At 44.8% G+C, this 17126-nt stretch overlaps 1 protein-coding gene across 1 annotated transcript in view; it reads right to left on the bottom strand.

The window, feature by feature from the left end:
- Positions 1-826: 826 nt before the first annotated feature.
- brip1 (BRCA1 interacting helicase 1) overlaps positions 827-17126 on the bottom strand; it is a 63942-nt gene continuing 47642 nt past the window's right edge. The window contains exons 19-23 of the mRNA XM_083636810.1: positions 10208-10320; positions 10027-10109; positions 8540-8860; positions 6307-6420; positions 827-2513 (exon numbers count right to left, since the gene is read on the bottom strand). Coding sequence (XP_083492936.1) covers positions 1666-2513; positions 6307-6420; positions 8540-8860; positions 10027-10109; positions 10208-10320 — 1479 coding nt within the window. The 3' untranslated portion in view covers positions 827-1665. The remainder of the gene's footprint in view (positions 2514-6306; positions 6421-8539; positions 8861-10026; positions 10110-10207; positions 10321-17126) is intronic.

Raw genomic sequence — 17126 nt, 5'->3', positions numbered from 1 at the left:
ACAGCTCTAGCGAAGTCTGTACTGCATGCAGATTGAAAATAAAGCCATGCACATTCTAGTTTTGACATTGGCAAGATGGCAAATGGCCTAAACTCTCAAAATGCTGGCGTACCCCTTTAAGACACATATGGTTATGCCGTTAGCTGGTAAGTATATTCCTAATACTGTTGTAATCGGGATTTTGAGGGTATTTTAATGTAAAAAAAAAGTAATTAGACTTTAAATAACTATTGAAGTTGGCAGTTGTGTGTTTTATGTTTATTATACAGTCCAATCTAAAACATTGCGTGCTGTTAAAGTATGTGAGGAAATTGGGGCCACGGATAAACATGGCAAATTTGTTGGCGGGTGTTAATATTCAAGGAGAGATCATTGCAGGAAAAATTGGGAAAAAACCATGATAGGCTAAAATTGTATTACCGGTAGTTTCTTTTCTCCTGAGTTCACAATTAAAATTAATGATAGCATAAAAAAAAAAAAAAAAAAAAATGAAATCGCGGCTGAACACATAACATGCCTGCACAGGCGAAGAGACACACAGACACATTCTGTACAGACACAGACACCTTTTATTTAGTATATTGCACATAATTATATTTGGAAGGTTGTTGTCTATTCAAGGTTTAGTCAGGCTCACCAAACTCATTAAAACACATAACTGAAAAATAAGTGTTTTTGTTTTCAAGAAAACTAAAAAGGCAAATTTGTTCTTGCATTTAAATTATTTGCAAAAAAAAAGGTGACAGCACATTAGAATCAACAGCATAATCTAGATAACATTGTTTAGTTATGCAGTTTTTAACTGATAGTTAGACTGCCTTAATGGCCTTAATAAGGTCATTCTGTCACACTAGATAAGTAGGAGATGATCTGAGATGAGGGCGGGCTTGGTTGAGTCCACAATGCAGCCTAGTCATCTATGGTAATATGTGGGCTAGCTGCCTGCGGCGCAGCTGTGATGTAGTTGGTTAGCTTACAACACAGTCTAAACACATTGTGATTACGTGTGGAGACACAATGTGAAGACTGCATTCCTCCACAAAAGGATTACGTGATAATAGCACCAATTGGACTAGAGCTGCAACAATTAATCGATTAGTCGATCGACAGAAAATTAATCGCCAACTATTTTGATCATCGTTTTGAGAACAATTTTTAACAGAAATGGTCTCAATTCTCGGATTGCAGCTTCTTAAATGTGAATATTTTCTGGTTTCTTTACTCCTGTATGTAAACTGATATTATCTTTGAGTTGTGGACAAAACAAGACATTTGAGGGCGTCATCTTGGGCTTTGGGAAACACTGATCGTCATTTGCTACCATTTTCTGACATTTTATAGACCAAACAACTAATCGATTAATCGAGAAACTAATCGACAGATTAATCGATTATGAAAATAATCGTTAGTTGCAGCCCTAAATTGGACACAGCCATCTACACACTGAGTTATTTTACAGGGAAGTACTGTAAAACAACTCAGGTGAAGGATTTTGGTTCGGCAGCGGACACCCCCATCCTGCATACCATGACTTTAACCAGGATATTACAATATCAAACTACTGCCTGTTTCTAGTCGCGTATCCCCCAAATAATCCTTTCGTGGAAAACATGTTTCTCTATGTGCACGAGTTATTTCGTATTTTAAGACACTGTGCTCTTTTTACTAGATTTTGTCAAACCAGGCTGTTGAGTCTAGTAGTTTACCTGATGGAGTGGATGGAGCTTTCTGTCTGGACCTGGACAGCCTATGAAGCCTACGGCCTCCCTCTCTGCTCTGGCCTTCCGCCTGCTCTCCCTTCTCACCTTGCTTCTGTCCTTTGTCTTCTTCCTGTGCTTTGGCCTGGTCATTACCTTTGCTCCCGCTCTGCTGTATATCATGCCTGGTTCTCTGCTCCTGCCCGGCACTGTCCTTACTGCCTGGAGCACTGTCCCTCTGGCCATCTAAGGCTTTCTCTTGCCCTTTCTCTGAGCCAAAAAGATCTTCTGACAGCAGGGCAGGACTGCCTGCTCCTAAAACTGCCCTGGGAGGTGACTCGGTCTCCCCCTCTTTCTGTGGGCTGTCTTCCTCCTCTTCAAAAAGTTCTGGAGTAAAGAAGACAGTCTGGTCCTGGTCATCCTCCTCCTCCTCTGGAATGTCTACTGAAGGTAGTTCACTTTCACAGATGGAAGGAGCTGGGAGGGCAGAGAGCTCGTGTGCCACAATGTGAGGTGCCACTTTCATTTCTTTGGACCCGTCTCCAGCAGTCTGCTCTGGACAAGATGTCTGCCTCCTCTCTTGTGTAGGGGAGTTCTCCTGGTTCTCCTTGCACTCAGAAAGGTTAGGTAGTTCACAGTGTTGGATGGCATCATCAGGCCCCCTCGCCTTGAAGATGGGCTTCTTGAAGCGGGTGCTGATGGGGGTGGAGGTGAAAATGTGGTACACAGGCTGAGGACTAACAATGCCCAGGGGGACTTTGGCTTCACTGTTTTGATGGGAGAAGGGTCCTGTTGGGTGGATCATCTTCTGAGAATCTGTATAAAATAAAATAAAATAAAATAAAAACATAATTCTGTGTTCAAAAATAGATCTGGAAAAAAAGTGCATTTGTGTCCAAAATGTTTATGGACCTCATAATGTAATGAGACTGGCAGGCAAAGCTTCAAGGTCGTTAATATTTCCTGATAAATCTGCACATTAGGGAAAAACATGAATGCAGGCTTACGCTAAAACCCGGGTTATATTCATAACCTTTAGGCTTACGCTCAATATAACGCAAACAAAGGTCAAGTGGATTTAATTAAAAGCAACAGTCCAACATCTGCTCGTCAGCTCGCTCCGGCGCCACTCAGGCACGCTGGAGACCTTACAGTAATGAGGCAGGCCACTCAACTCACCCCCCATCTGCCCCAACATCCACCCCCCAACCACGGCCTGATCCGCTCCTGCCACCCCGATCCACCACACCAAATTCAATTGAGCAAGCGGCTCAACCTTGTCATGACCATAAGACAATGGGTGCAGACACGTCTGCTCACCAGATTATCTCATGGTGATTGGTGGCATCACTCTCACACATCCTTGAGTGCAAAAATGACCTTCCGTTTCTTTTTAAACAGTGCTGCTTGAAAAATTTACACATTTACAAATTTATATCTGTCATAATTCACGAAGAAATAAAATATCTATACAAGAGTTGAAATATCTACACGCATACATTACGCAATCTCATAGTACAATATAAAGATTTTAATAGAAAATTCTGTACATGCACACTTTGAGCATAGATTCCAACAGATTATTGATAAGTCACTGTGATATATTAGAATAGCACATTTCTGTACAGGCTAATGTCGCCGGTGGAGGCGAGGGGATTTGTGTGACTCAGGGTTTTGGGAATGGGACTAATTCAGCCGGAGACAGAAGATTGTGTATGGTGTCAATTGTGCCCATCTGTTTAACCCTCTGACCCGGAAGAGGGGTGCCAACATGCCCATAAAAGGAGATACTACGTGATTCGTAGTATTGTCGCACGGGGGCAGCTCTCCCAGAGCTACTATGGAGGAAAGCGAGTACGCAAGAGGGTTGAACGGCGTTCCACGCTGCAGGTATCGATTGCAAAACATATAGGATATGATGATCCATATACAATGAAGAGAAGCCATTTTTCCAGCAACTTGTCCAATTTTGCGAGTGCTTTCCTATGTAGCCTGCTGCTGGTTGCCCCCCAGCATGGTCGTGTGGTTTGCAAACAAGCCATTGGTCAAAGGTCTCACCCTGGTCGCCATCTTGACATGACATCACCTGAAAACAACCTATTGAGATGATGTGAGAGTGTGGCATCATGTGTTTCATGTGGATGCGTGTCCTCCTCACCATTTCCTGCTCTGTGTCTCTCAACCTGCTGTCCCTGCTGCCTTCACACCGGGCCTCTACGTTTAGTCACCGGTGTGGGCAGCTGCTACCTGCCTATGCTTGATCATTTACATCTCTGCTCATTTGGTTGGTTATTTATATTTTAAACAAACAAATAAAATATTTTTCATTATTTTTCCCACTATTAACTGATGTTGTGGTTATTTGGGGGTCCAGAGAGTCAATTGGTTCAGCCATTTGAGGCGACACGAACATTCGCTCTTAAGTACAAGCAAGAAATGAGTTTAGACTAGCCCCCAGGAGGCTCTGTTGGCACTGTTGGCATTTCATTTATTTATAAAAGGCTCGTCCAAAAAGCATCCAAATTGCCCCTTTTGCTGCTCCCTCAGGCTTTCCCACTTTAGTGGAACAGGAACGTCTTCATCACATCACTCCATCATGAATAAAACAGAATGAAGACACAGACTGAGATTGAAATGATGAAGCAGTACTTTGTCCTCCGTAAGCGACTGGGCTTGTGTGAAAACAGCCATGAAACATCGCCAATATAGAGTCAAACAATTTTCATAGTTGGGAAAGGAGTTTTTTTTTTAGGGTTCAGATTCTTATCATTCTGGTGTCACGTTTGGTTCCTGCTGGAATTCCAAGACAGTCTGGCCCGCCTGGAAAAGTCAGGACAGTCAGTCAGTGCCCCCCCCCCCCCCATCCAATCCTCTAGGGACTATTCCTACCCACCGCTCGAATCCTGACTCTCTAGCACCTTCCTATCCCTAACTACGGCCATTTCCCCACTAAACTCACTGACTAACTCACAGAGTGAGTGTCCGGAAATTTCCATCCAACGCCTTGGTAAAAAAACATGAATCTTGTTGTTTTGCCACGGTAAAGTTGTAAAAAAACAAAAACAAAACATATGTACCGTAAATTCCGGACTATAAGCCGCACCGGTGTATAAGCCGCATCTGCAAAGTTGACTATTTTTTTCTTATATAAGCCGCACCGGACTATAAGCCGCGGGTGTTTTAATGTTTTTTTTTTTTTTTTTTTTTTTGTGTTTTAATGTTTAATTACCATATGTAAGGGTTCATGCACAGAGGGGATTGTCGGGAAAGAGATGGCTGTTTGAGGAAGCTCCCATTTATTAACATTTCAACAAAACAACATAACACAACACCACCTGTGTTGTTATTTACAGTGCACACAGTGTCATACAGTGTCATACAGTGTGGTGAAAAGAGGGCAAGAGAGGAAATTAAAACAGAAGTGGATTTATAGTTAGAAAGAGTGCTAAAAAAGAGAGATTTTTTTTTTTTTTTTTTTTTTTTTTGAAAAAATCCATAGATAAGCCGCACCGTTATATAAGCCGCAGGGGCCAAAAAAGGCCAAAAAACGGGAAAAAAGGTGCGGCTTATAGTCCGGAATTTACGGTATATATGTATATATATATATATACCGTAAAATACCAATTAGAAGCCGACTTCCAAATTGCCGCGGGTCCCATATTTAAGCCGGGTCTGGATACATATTTTGTACATAAAAGCAGGTCCCAATTTGACGCCCGGTTAGTTTTTTCAATGTTTTCTTTTTACCTTTGCGACATCCTGTTGAATGCATCTCCCAAACACAATGAAGAAGAAAAATCGGATGAAGAAGACGAACGAGGAAACGAGGAACAAAGTCGATGGGAACAACGAGGAAAAAAAACATATGCACGAAACTTGCTGATCAAAATTCGTTTTCCATCAACATCTGATGATTCTGAAAATTGTGTAGGCATTTCCTGAAGATTTTTATACACTAAAACCGACATCTCTGGTGTAATAATTATTTTGAGAAATGTGCCTATGGTATGTTTCCCTGCCAGCGGGCATAGAAGTCGGCTTCTAATTGGTATTTCACGGCACTTTCACATGTGCGCTACTGAAGAGGGTAGGCTCCGTGAGTGATGAACTTTTTAAAAATTTGTTTTCCAGCAACACCTGACAGTTATGAAAATTGTGTAGGCATTTTCTGAAGATTTTTGTAGGCCTACAAATCCGACATCTCTGATTGAGAAATGTGAGCTATGATAGGCTATAATGTTTCCCCTGCCAGCGGAGGAGGAGGCAGCACATGCTCTGCTGCGCTGAGAGGGAGGCGCGGCTCTCCCCATAGACAAGCAATCGTGTGGGGGGCTGTAGCCAACTGATGGTTGGCTAAATAAACAATTTCATACTATTTACAATCTTTGCTGAGCAATATTTTTGTACAAAAATAATTAAAGCAGGTCCCAAACTGCCGCAGGTCCCATATTGACGCGGGGTCTGGCTACATATTTTGTCAATTAACGCCCGGGCTAATAATTGGTATTTTACGGTATATATATATATATACCGGTATATATATATATATAGACTAAAAATCTCTGCCTACCACCTGTCCACACTTCCACGCAATCACTATTTTGCTCACCGGGCCTTGCTGTCTCCTTGTGGTGCTGCTGCTCGTCGGTGTGAACCTTCTCCCGGTGTTTGATCAAGTTCTTCATGCTGGCAAACCAGCTGGCACACAGCAGGCACTGCACCCCTGCACACACACACACAGTCAGTACACACAGCAGGCACTGCACCCCTGCACACACACACACAGTCAGTACACACAGCAGGCACTGCACCCCTGCACAAACACAAACACACACACACACACACACACACACAGTCAGTACACACAGCAGGCACTGCACCCCTGCACAAACACACACACACACAGTTAGCACACACAGCAGGCACTGCACCCCTGCACAAACACAAACACACACAGTCAGTACACACAGCAGGCACTGCACCCCTGCACAAACACACAGTCAGTACACACAGCAGGCACTGCACCCCTGGACAAACACACACACACACACAGTCAGTACACACAGCAGGCACTGCACCTCTGCACAAACACACACACACACAGTCAGCACACACAGCAGGCACTGCACCCCTGCACAAACACACACACACACACACAGTCAGCACACACAGCAGGCACTGCACCCCTGCACAAACACACACACACACACACACACACACACACACACACACACACACACACAGTCAGTACACACAGCAGGCACTGCACCTCTGCACAAACACAGACAGCACACACAGCAGGCACTACACCCCTGCACAAACACACACACACACACACACACACACACACACAGTCAGTACACACAGTCAGTACACACAGCAGGCACTGCACCTCTGCACAAACACAGACAGCACACACAGCAGGCACTGCACCCCTGCACACACACACACACACAGTCAGTACACACAGCAGGCACTGCACCCCTGCACAAACACAAACACACACACACACACACACACAGTCAGTACACACAGCAGGCACTGCACCCCTGCACAAACACACACACACACACAGTTAGCACACACAGCAGGCACTGCACCCCTGCACAAACACAAACACACACACACACACAGTCAGTACACACAGCAGGCACTGCACCCCTGCACAAACACACAGTCAGTACACACAGCAGGCACTGCACCCCTGGACAAACACACACACACACACACACACACAGTCAGTACACACAGCAGGCACTGCACCTCTGCACAAACACACACACACACACACAGTCAGCACACACAGCAGGCACTGCACCCCTGCACAAACACACACACACACACACACACACACACAGTCAGCACACACAGCAGGCACTGCACCCCTGCACAAACACACACACACACACACACACACAGTCAGTACACACAGCAGGCACTGCACCTCTGCACAAACACAGACAGCACACACAGCAGGCACTACACCCCTGCACAAACACACACACACACACACACACACACACACACACACACACACACACACACAGTCAGTACACACAGCAGGCACTGCACCTCTGCACAAACACAGACAGCACACACAGCAGGCACTGCACCCCTGCACAAACACACACACACACACACACACACACACACACACACACAGTCAGTACACACAGCAGGCACTACACCTCTGCACAAACACACAGACACAGTCAGTACACACAGCAGGCACTGCACCTCTGCACAAACACACAGACACAGTCAGCACACACAGCAGGCACTGCACCTCTGCACAAACACACACACACAGTCAGTACACACAGCAGGCACTGCACCTCTGCACAAACACACACACACACACAGTCAGTACACACAGCAGGCACTGCACCTCTGCACAAACACACACACACACACACAGTCAGTACACACAGCAGGCACTGCACCTCTGCACAAACACACACACAGACACAGTCAGCACACACAGCAGGCACCTTTAGGCACCCATCCATACCGATGAATCACATGAGGATGTTGGATTTATTTTTTATGATGACATCATGGCAGACAATTCAAGCTTCATTTGAAAACCAATAGAAGCTTTGAATGTGAAAAAATGACATTCGGTACAGCCGTACTTATGATATGACAAAAGAAAATATGTATATTTATGTCGGTATATGACAAGGTAAATTAATTACCCCAACATTTCCAGTTTCTTCCCATTCATTCCCATATATTCCTGTTAATTCCCGTGGAAAGTTTCCAACTTTGATTCTTGGAATTTTGCGAACCCCCTAGACCTTACAGAAAGATCACGATCACGTACGGTGCAGGTCACCCACCTGCTTTTCCGTTTTGTTCAACTCTCTCAGGTGTAACGGAAACCACGGCGGGGGCCATGGAGCTCGTGCCACGGTGCCAAACTTCAGGCTGTTTGACAAGCGACTGGGGTGTTGTGGGCACTGAAGCCTGGGGAGGACTCTGCTGCTCCACAGCTTTTGCTAAGTGACTGGCCGGGGGTGAGCAGGGACTGGCGGGGGTCTTGCCCCCTGCATGGGTCGCCTCCGCGCTGTGCTGGAACTCAGAGAAGGCCACCAGAGACTGCATGGCATTGTTGAAGGTGTCGTGATGCTGGACAAGCTGGCGAACCCACTTGGACAGACCTGAGATACACAGAGAGACACATCAGACACAAATGCCACCACATAAACATGTCATCACTGCAATCAACTCTCTACAGCACTTTGATGATTCATTTTTAATATTATATATTAGGGCTGTCAAAGTTAACACGATAATAACGCGTTAACGCAAATTCCTTTTAACGCCACTATTTTTTTAAACACGCGATTAACGCATGCACTTTCTGTGATGTTTGAGCCTTGGTCCGACCCATAGTTTGGGAAATCAGGAAGCAGTAACGTTGATAGCAAGCAGAAACAAAGCTCCGTGAGCAGAAAAGGAGGAAGAAAATTGTTATAATGGCAAGTTCAGCTTCAAATTGAGAAGATGTCCCGCATTTTGTGTGAGGGAGAGAAAGAGAGAGCGCGTCAGTGTGATCAGACCGTTGCAGGGAGAGAGAGAGACACACACACACAGAGGGGGGGGGGGGGGGAGAGAGGGAGAGACTAGGGAGAGGCAGAGAAAGCGAGCGAGACAGACAGACAGACAGTGAGAAAGACGGCAGGGCAATCAGACCAGAGAGAGAGACCAACGGAGAGCGGGAGAGAGAGACCGAGAGAGAAAGCGAGAGGGGGAGAGAGAGCTGGCACACAGCTGCTCCTGGATAGCAGGTTAATTTCACACAGAGCATCCTGAGAGATGTGTATTCCCATTAACTTGTAGCAATAATAACAATATACCAATGGCCAAATAATTACTCATACTAATGATAATAGCTACTACCCATATTAATACAACAGTGCATCTTTGCACAAAGCTCCCATGTTTAAGGTACCTCAGTTTAAGGTAGATTTAGAACAGATAAAAAATTGTGCGATTAATTTGCGATTAATCACGATTAACTATGGACAATCATGCGATTAATCGCGATTAAATATTTTAATCGATTGACAGCCCTATTATATATATTATATATATTATTATATTTTTTTATTTTATCATTAATAAATTCCAATGTTGAGCAGTTACTGTACTATACAAAAACGGCCTACATGTACAAACCCTAACGGAGCTGAGAGAGAGAGAGAGAGAGAGAGAAAGAGAGAGAGAGACTTGTATCTTATAATGGACAACCATTGCCATCTAGTGTCCAAGCTGTGATGCTTTGCCGTTGGGCAGATAGATGCAGTGTAAAGAGTTGGAGTACCTGTGATGTACTTATTGGGATTATTCCTAAAACGGTCATCCACCAGAATGAGAGCCCCCCAGTCATTCTTGTGCCGGATACACCTGCAAAAATGTATTGTTTAATGTTAACATATGACAGATAAGACAGTGGAGGAGCAAGCCTTCAATGACAAGCTGGATATACAGAGGACAAACCTTACCTGCCCAGCGCCTGGTTCAGAGCTCGATAGGCCTGGATCTCGTACCAGCGGCTGCCTGAGAGAAGACCTCGGGTTCTGCAGTGCTGGTCGTTGTACTTCATCTTCAGCTCCACCTGAGACACCGGGCACAAGATGTGACAGGATGATTCTCAGTATGCGCGGTTTTCAAATGTTCTGGTCTCACAATAAAAGAGACATAAAGACAATCAAGGACTCAGAGAGCGCGGGGAACGTGTCTTTCAAACACAAAGGATGAGAAGGTCAAACACCACAAGATTTAATTTTAAACATCATGAATACTGTTTTACTCATTAGTAATGTCATCCGAGAGCTCTTGGATGCTTTTGTACTGTGAATAAAGACACAAACTTACACACACAAAAAGGCTTGAAGCCAGTAGGACAACAGCTACCTAACACACTCAAGTGAAAAGCTGCTGCTGTTCTTACTAATATCCACAGCTGTGGGGCAGCACCTGGGTGAGGCCACAGCTGTGGGGCAGCACCTGGGCGAGGTGCTTTCATGCACGGCTATTGATGGAGAACTAATTCGATTAATTGGGGTTCTGGAGTGGGAAGATAAGGGGGCGAGGAGGGATACAGTATACAGACCCTCAGCCACTACATCCCTCAGGCCTGACGAGGCCCTTACAGATGTGTTGTGAAAGGGCAGCAGAGGGGCTAAAGAGAGGCCATGACAGTGGAGAGGAGAGGTAGGAGGAGGAGGGGGCACTGAGGTAGGAGGAGGAGGGGGCACTGAGGGAGGAGGAGGAGGGGGCACTGAGGTAGGAGGAGGAGGGGGCACTGAGGGAGGAGGAGGAGGGGGCACTGAGGTAGGAGGAGGAGGGGGCACTGAGGGAGGAGGAGGGGGCACTGAGGTAGGAGGAGGAGGGGGCACTGAGGGAGGAGGAGGAGGGGGCACTGAGGGAGGAGGAGGAGGGGGCACTGAGGGAGGAGGAGGAGGGGGCACTGAGGGAGGAGGAGGAGGGGGCACTGAGGTAGGAGGAGGAGGGGGCACTGAGGGAGGAGGAGGAGGGGGCACTGAGGTAGGAGGAGGAGGGGGCACTGAGGGAGGAGGAGGAGGGGGCACTGAGGGAGGAGGAGGAGGGGGCACTGAGGGAGGAGGAGGAGGGGGCACTGAGGTAGGAGGAGGAGGGGGCACTGAGGGAGGAGGAGGAGGGGGCACTGAGGGAGGAGGAGGAGGGGGCACTGGGGACAGACAAGGTGGTCTCCTCGTCAACATGAAGCCACCCCCGCACAAAAATACCAGGAAAGCATCCAGGCTTCCGTCTGGATCTGTGGCTGCTGATTGGAGTGCTAACCTTTCCCAATTGACAAGTGAGAAGTTCAGCTGGCATCTGACAGGCTGCTGTGCGGGGCGGAGCTCTAACTGCATCTGACAGATATCGTGTGTTCGCCCAGAGCCACCCCAAAACACACAGGCAGGTAGGCTACATACAGCCTGTCCCCCTACGCTCTGTGTCATCGGGCGAGACGAGGTGCATCACACAATAAACCCAAACAAACGCAGTCACAGACAATCCTAAATATCGCCCCAAAGTTGGACTATGACTCATCACAGCTCACCTAAGAGGCAAAGTCCACGAGAAGTGAACAAAAAAGCATTTCCACTGATGTAGAAAGTGTGTTTGAGTCAGCGCACAAAATTAGCAGCAGACACCGCCGGCCAACTGACGGTAAAATATGAGACGTAGATTTGCTTCACTCACTCAAACAAAACAAAATTATTCATTTGTTTTACAATTTGTATAGTAAATGTCTGGGCTTGTAAAAAATACTTTCAGTTACGGGCTGCAGTGCAGGCTCTCTTTTGGAGACAAATTTGATAGTGGTGCCATGATAACTCAAAGGCTGGCGTCTCCGCGGTGAGATGTTTGCTATGAGAAACCAGAGCGCTTAAAGAATCCACTTCTGAGACCACAGCTTGAGCGGGAAGGCTCGTAGCCTTGAGCCGGCGGTGTCATCTAAATCCAATCACTGTCCACTTCAGCAGCATCCCACCCGCTGCCTCCCTGCTTTGTACCATGTCAGTGTTGCATCTGACATGACAGCTTTCATACGTGTATAAAAGCCACTCCTGGCTGCTAGCAAATCTGCTAAATGTGTAAGAAACCAACACGCTTGAAGGCTTTAGTGAAAATGTCAAGGGATCACTCACTTTCTTTGGCCTTGTCCTCTACAGCTACCTGTTCATCCCTAAAAACATACTTATTATGACCACTAGGCATGATTCACAGCTGAGTGCATCTGCTTGAGATACATTTGAGACGGGGTGTGTGTGTGCGTGTGTGTGTGTGTGTGTGTGTGTGTGTGCGTGTGTGCGCGTGCGTCAGTGTGAGTGTGCACGCCCCTGGCAGTCTGGAAGATCTTGTGCCCAGCAGGTCACTGAGATGGCTGAGCGGATCATCTGCCTCGTGTGGCTGGGCTGACAGCCTCAGACAACGCCCACGTGTGCCAGCAGCACACGTACTCACAAGGGCATCGAACCAGCGCACCTCGTACCCAACATCAAAGGATGTGTTTCAGCGACCCAGTAGTTATTAAAAGAAACAAAGGGAGATTTTGAGTGCTAGAAACTAGCAAAGGTAAGATTTCCTTTATTTCAAAGAAAGTCCCTGACCAAAAATGTATACAGGATGGGCAATTTCTCAGCATAACAGACAGTCCATTCATTCTTCACATTAAAAGCCTGCCTAATTAAAATGTCCAGAACGTAACAGGAACATGAATTGCACGTAACAAACAGGCGACATTAAGCGTAATAATAGTGGATAAAAAGCTGGTTGATACAGTGCAGCCCAGAATAAAAGGCAATAGAAATGAATGGGCTGATTGTAGGCCTGGTTGTATGCAGCATTATAGGCCTCGTAACTCTTCCGACAGGCCAGGAAAAAAGAATTGGCATCCAAAGACCAAATAAAAAAGCTGTTTCTTATTTCTTTCTTCAAAATAGACATTTACAACGTGACAAAAGGTCTGGCTACAAAACATGCAGTCTATACTGTTCCCTCTGAACCAAAACATGCAGTCTATACTGTTACTGTACCCTCTGAACTAGGGCTGCACGATTTATCGTATTTTCATCGTCATCGCGATATGAAAATGCGCGATGAACACATCGCAAAAGTCACGTGTTATCGCAAAAAAAATAATTTTTTACAGTGCACCTGAACGCAACTTGCAAGATACCGGCTGAATAAGTGTCCAAATGTTCATGTCATTAACACTCCACTTCTGTCATAACATTTCAGTCTGGAATATGGAATATCTTTCAATAATCGTTATGACTAAAAGGCTAAAAGTAATCTCATGTGTAAGAAATGACTGTTCTACATTGAAGTAAAAATGTAAATAATTAACTTGTTGGTTTTGGATTTTTTTTTAGCTTCAAGAGTGCATTTTTGTTCGTATGACCCTCAACACAGGCTTTGAGAATCCCGTGCGACTTACTGATACGTATGCTTAAATTAACACACTCATATTGCAAAATGAATTTAGGCCCTCACTGTAATTCTTCAGAAGTTGAATTTGAAGTTCAGCATTAATACATTTGTCATTTTTTGTCTTAGATTTACCTTTGGGTGTTATTGCAATATAAAACTACATAATTGAGAATCGATTCTAGATTCTGGAATCGAGAATCGTTGGAATCGAGAATCGATTCTGGAATCGGTTCGTGACCCTAGGAATCGGAATCGGATCGGATCGGATCGGATCGTGGCTTAGCCGGATCGGAGCACCCCTACCCATTAATATTTTTGTTTATAGCTTTTTTTCATTTATCGCAGGTCATATCGTCATCGCAATATTGAACAGTGTTATCGCACATCGCAGCTTTTCCTCATATCGTGCAGCCCTACTCTGAACCAAAACATGCAGTCTATACTGTACCCTCTGAACCAAAACTGTGCAGAGAAATCTGAAAATATCAAAGTTCTCAAGCCAAAGTTACACCTATGATTTATCCACATTTCACATAACTAGGGATGCACAGATATGAAAATCTTGGCCGATACCGATAACCAATATTAACATTGAGAGGAAACAATGTGGTAAATCTATGATTTATGGGCTTTTCCAAATGTTTTGTTAATAAAGAAATGCATTACTTTTTCCAATTTCACAGTGTTGACATGTTTTTCAGTATGTACAACATTTGATTATCATACAGATCATATCGACATCGGTAAATATCGGCTATCGGCCATAACAGCAATGTGAAAAGTTTGGCTGATACCGATAACTGATATTAACATTGCAACATCGGGCCGACGCAGATATGTTAAAAAATGACTAACATCGGCCAATACCGATATCATTGCAGATATATCGTGCATCCCTACACATAACCTTCGACAAAGCTATGTTTTACAAGTAAGCATCGACGGTAGATTATTTTAAGAAAGAGCATCTCCCCCGTTTTTGGCCAATAGTCGGTTTTCCCCGTTCAGAAAGGATATGTGGGGCATTGCTGAAAAAGCACTCTCTAGTATCCATGCACAGAACGTTGATATTTTTGTGGAAGAATTATGAAGGCAGGATAGGCTATTACAGGAATAATTTACTTAACACATTCACTGCCAGCCGTTTTTTCAATACTGTAGGTAGCTTCTGCCAAAGGTTTTTTTTGAGGATTCTGGCTCATCTTTCAAGAGCCGAGGATTCTTTTCTGCTAAGATTTTGTGAACACAAATTATCTCAAAAGAACTAATAGAATGTGTGCTTTCTCTGTCTAAAAGAGTTAGTTTGTAGAGTTAGTAGTTATGTAGGCATTAGCAGTAGAATACAGCATGGTTTCAGCGTCTGAAAATTTAAGCTGAGATAAACGGCTTTTTGTGAAATTCGATAGAACAGTCACTTTAATCATTTATTTTTGGCGTAAGACATCAGACATCTAAACAATAGTTTTGAACAGTAATTTCCTCCATAGCAGCAGGAAACCCCCCTCTCCTTCAAACTCCTCCCTCCGTGGGTGTGTCTCTGGTGGCTTTGCAGCGTTTGTCACAAGCGAGGCTCTGCCTGTCTGTGCTGCCTGGCTGCTGGCGGCTGCTCTTTGGGCGAGTCTGGATGGGGCTCGTTCGTTTCGGTTGTGAGCTCAGCTGGAATGAAGCTGCGTGCGATTGTGGGCTTTCTGCCGGTGTTTCAAAGTGTGTTGCACGCATAATCTATTATGCAAATTTGCAATCCCCCACCGCCAGCTCCCAGCGCGATAATGCGCGATAATGCGCGAAAGCGAAAGCGTTTTCGCCAATCCATTTTACAGTATGAGAATGGTTTCCTCGCACGTTCCCCTGCAGTTTTGGCTCGGCTTTTTCTAGTCTGGAGAGCACTGTCGCCACTTAGTGGGTCGGTGGAATGGGTTGTACACGTTCGGTGGCTCCCATATTTATATAGGAGATGTAAAAGGGTTAGATCAACGTCCCACCGTCAAATTTTTTTTTTTTTTTTTTTGACGAGTTGAGTCGTCATTGGCAGTGAACGTGAAAATTAAAATAATAAAAATGACAGTCCTCGATTTTTTTCAGAGATACTGTAGATTTATAATTTTATTAGGTCTGCTCAAGGTTTTCTTCCATGTTAATGGGGTCTTTTTGTCGCCAAGTGCTGCTCGTTTGGTAAATTGTTTCAATTGTCACATGACCTCGCAGTAAAATCGCCAGTGCACGTGAGAATGTTTTCAATTGTTGGGTCTAAATTAAATAAAGAGCCTGGTCGTCTACCTGCTCCATTTGTAAAGTGCTTTGAGAGAACTGTTATGATTATAAAATTGATTGACTGATGAATAGAAAGAAATATTGGAATTTTTTCTGATCTCATATTTAGAGCCAACATGTTGCCCATTTCAATCATGGGCTCATATGCAACCCTAGCATCCGTCATCCCATCTCCTCTGCGATTCCCACAAACTCCTCGACTTTCCTCCCAACTCCTCTTGAGCAATCCGTTTCACACACCCGTCGACCTCAGAGAGCCAACGTTCTCTCATGCTCGTCTTATATAAAATGTAACGGCAGAGAGACAAAAGTTGTTTGGGTGTCTTAAAAGGTTGGCTGAGTCCATCATTAGTGCCAAGAGAGATGCCTTATCAGCTGTAAGTGTCTTTTTATTGCTCGTTAAAGCCACTGATTGTTTTGCTCACTCACGCAAAGACCTGGCTGTTCACTGTAAAACATGCCGTTGGAAAAAAACTCCACATATATATAATAGCAGCTTTGGCGGAGCTTTCGCTGCAGAGGACTTTTCAAGTTCAACCTTTGATCTGTGTCACAATAACACAACAGGCCAGTAAAATGCCATGCTATGTGCTTATGGGCTGTACGGCCAGAGAGTTATGCCTGTCTGGGAATGCGGGCCAAGCAGGCATCTAGAGTGCCGGAGACTTTTAAATGGAGAGAGAGGCTGAGCTTACACTTCTTATCCGAGGCAATGGGGTGCTGCTGTCTTGAGTGTGGCACAGGGTGAATGAGTTAATGTGTCTGGCTCCATATGTGCTCCTGACAGAATGTGCACGTTAGCTGCATGTAAGTGACAATATACTGTACATAAGAGACATCTATGTCAGCCATGTGTGTGTGCCTCCGTGTGCGAGATGTGTGAATATGATAATGTGTGCATGCGTTGAATACAGAGTGTGTATGTGTAAAGTAACAATTCGTTAAATTTATTCATCAAATTTGTTAAAAAGCAGCTATTGTGGTGATGTACCTTGAATTTCTTGGTCCATTTTGTTTGTGTGGTGTGTATTGTTCCTTTTTCTGTGGGTAACTGGTAGGGTTGTCAAAAGTATCGATAGTATTGATAAAAATCAATACAAAAAATTTGAAACAGATACAATATTAATTTGCAACAGGTATCGATAAGTGTCAATACTAAACATTTGAAACGGATACAATACTCAT

The sequence above is a fragment of the Poromitra crassiceps genome (assembly GCF_964638095.1).
Source record: "Poromitra crassiceps genome assembly, chromosome: 5".
In the NCBI taxonomy this organism is placed as follows: Eukaryota; Metazoa; Chordata; class Actinopteri; order Beryciformes; family Melamphaidae; genus Poromitra; species Poromitra crassiceps.
This window is presented reverse-complemented; position numbering and strand designations above follow the sequence as displayed.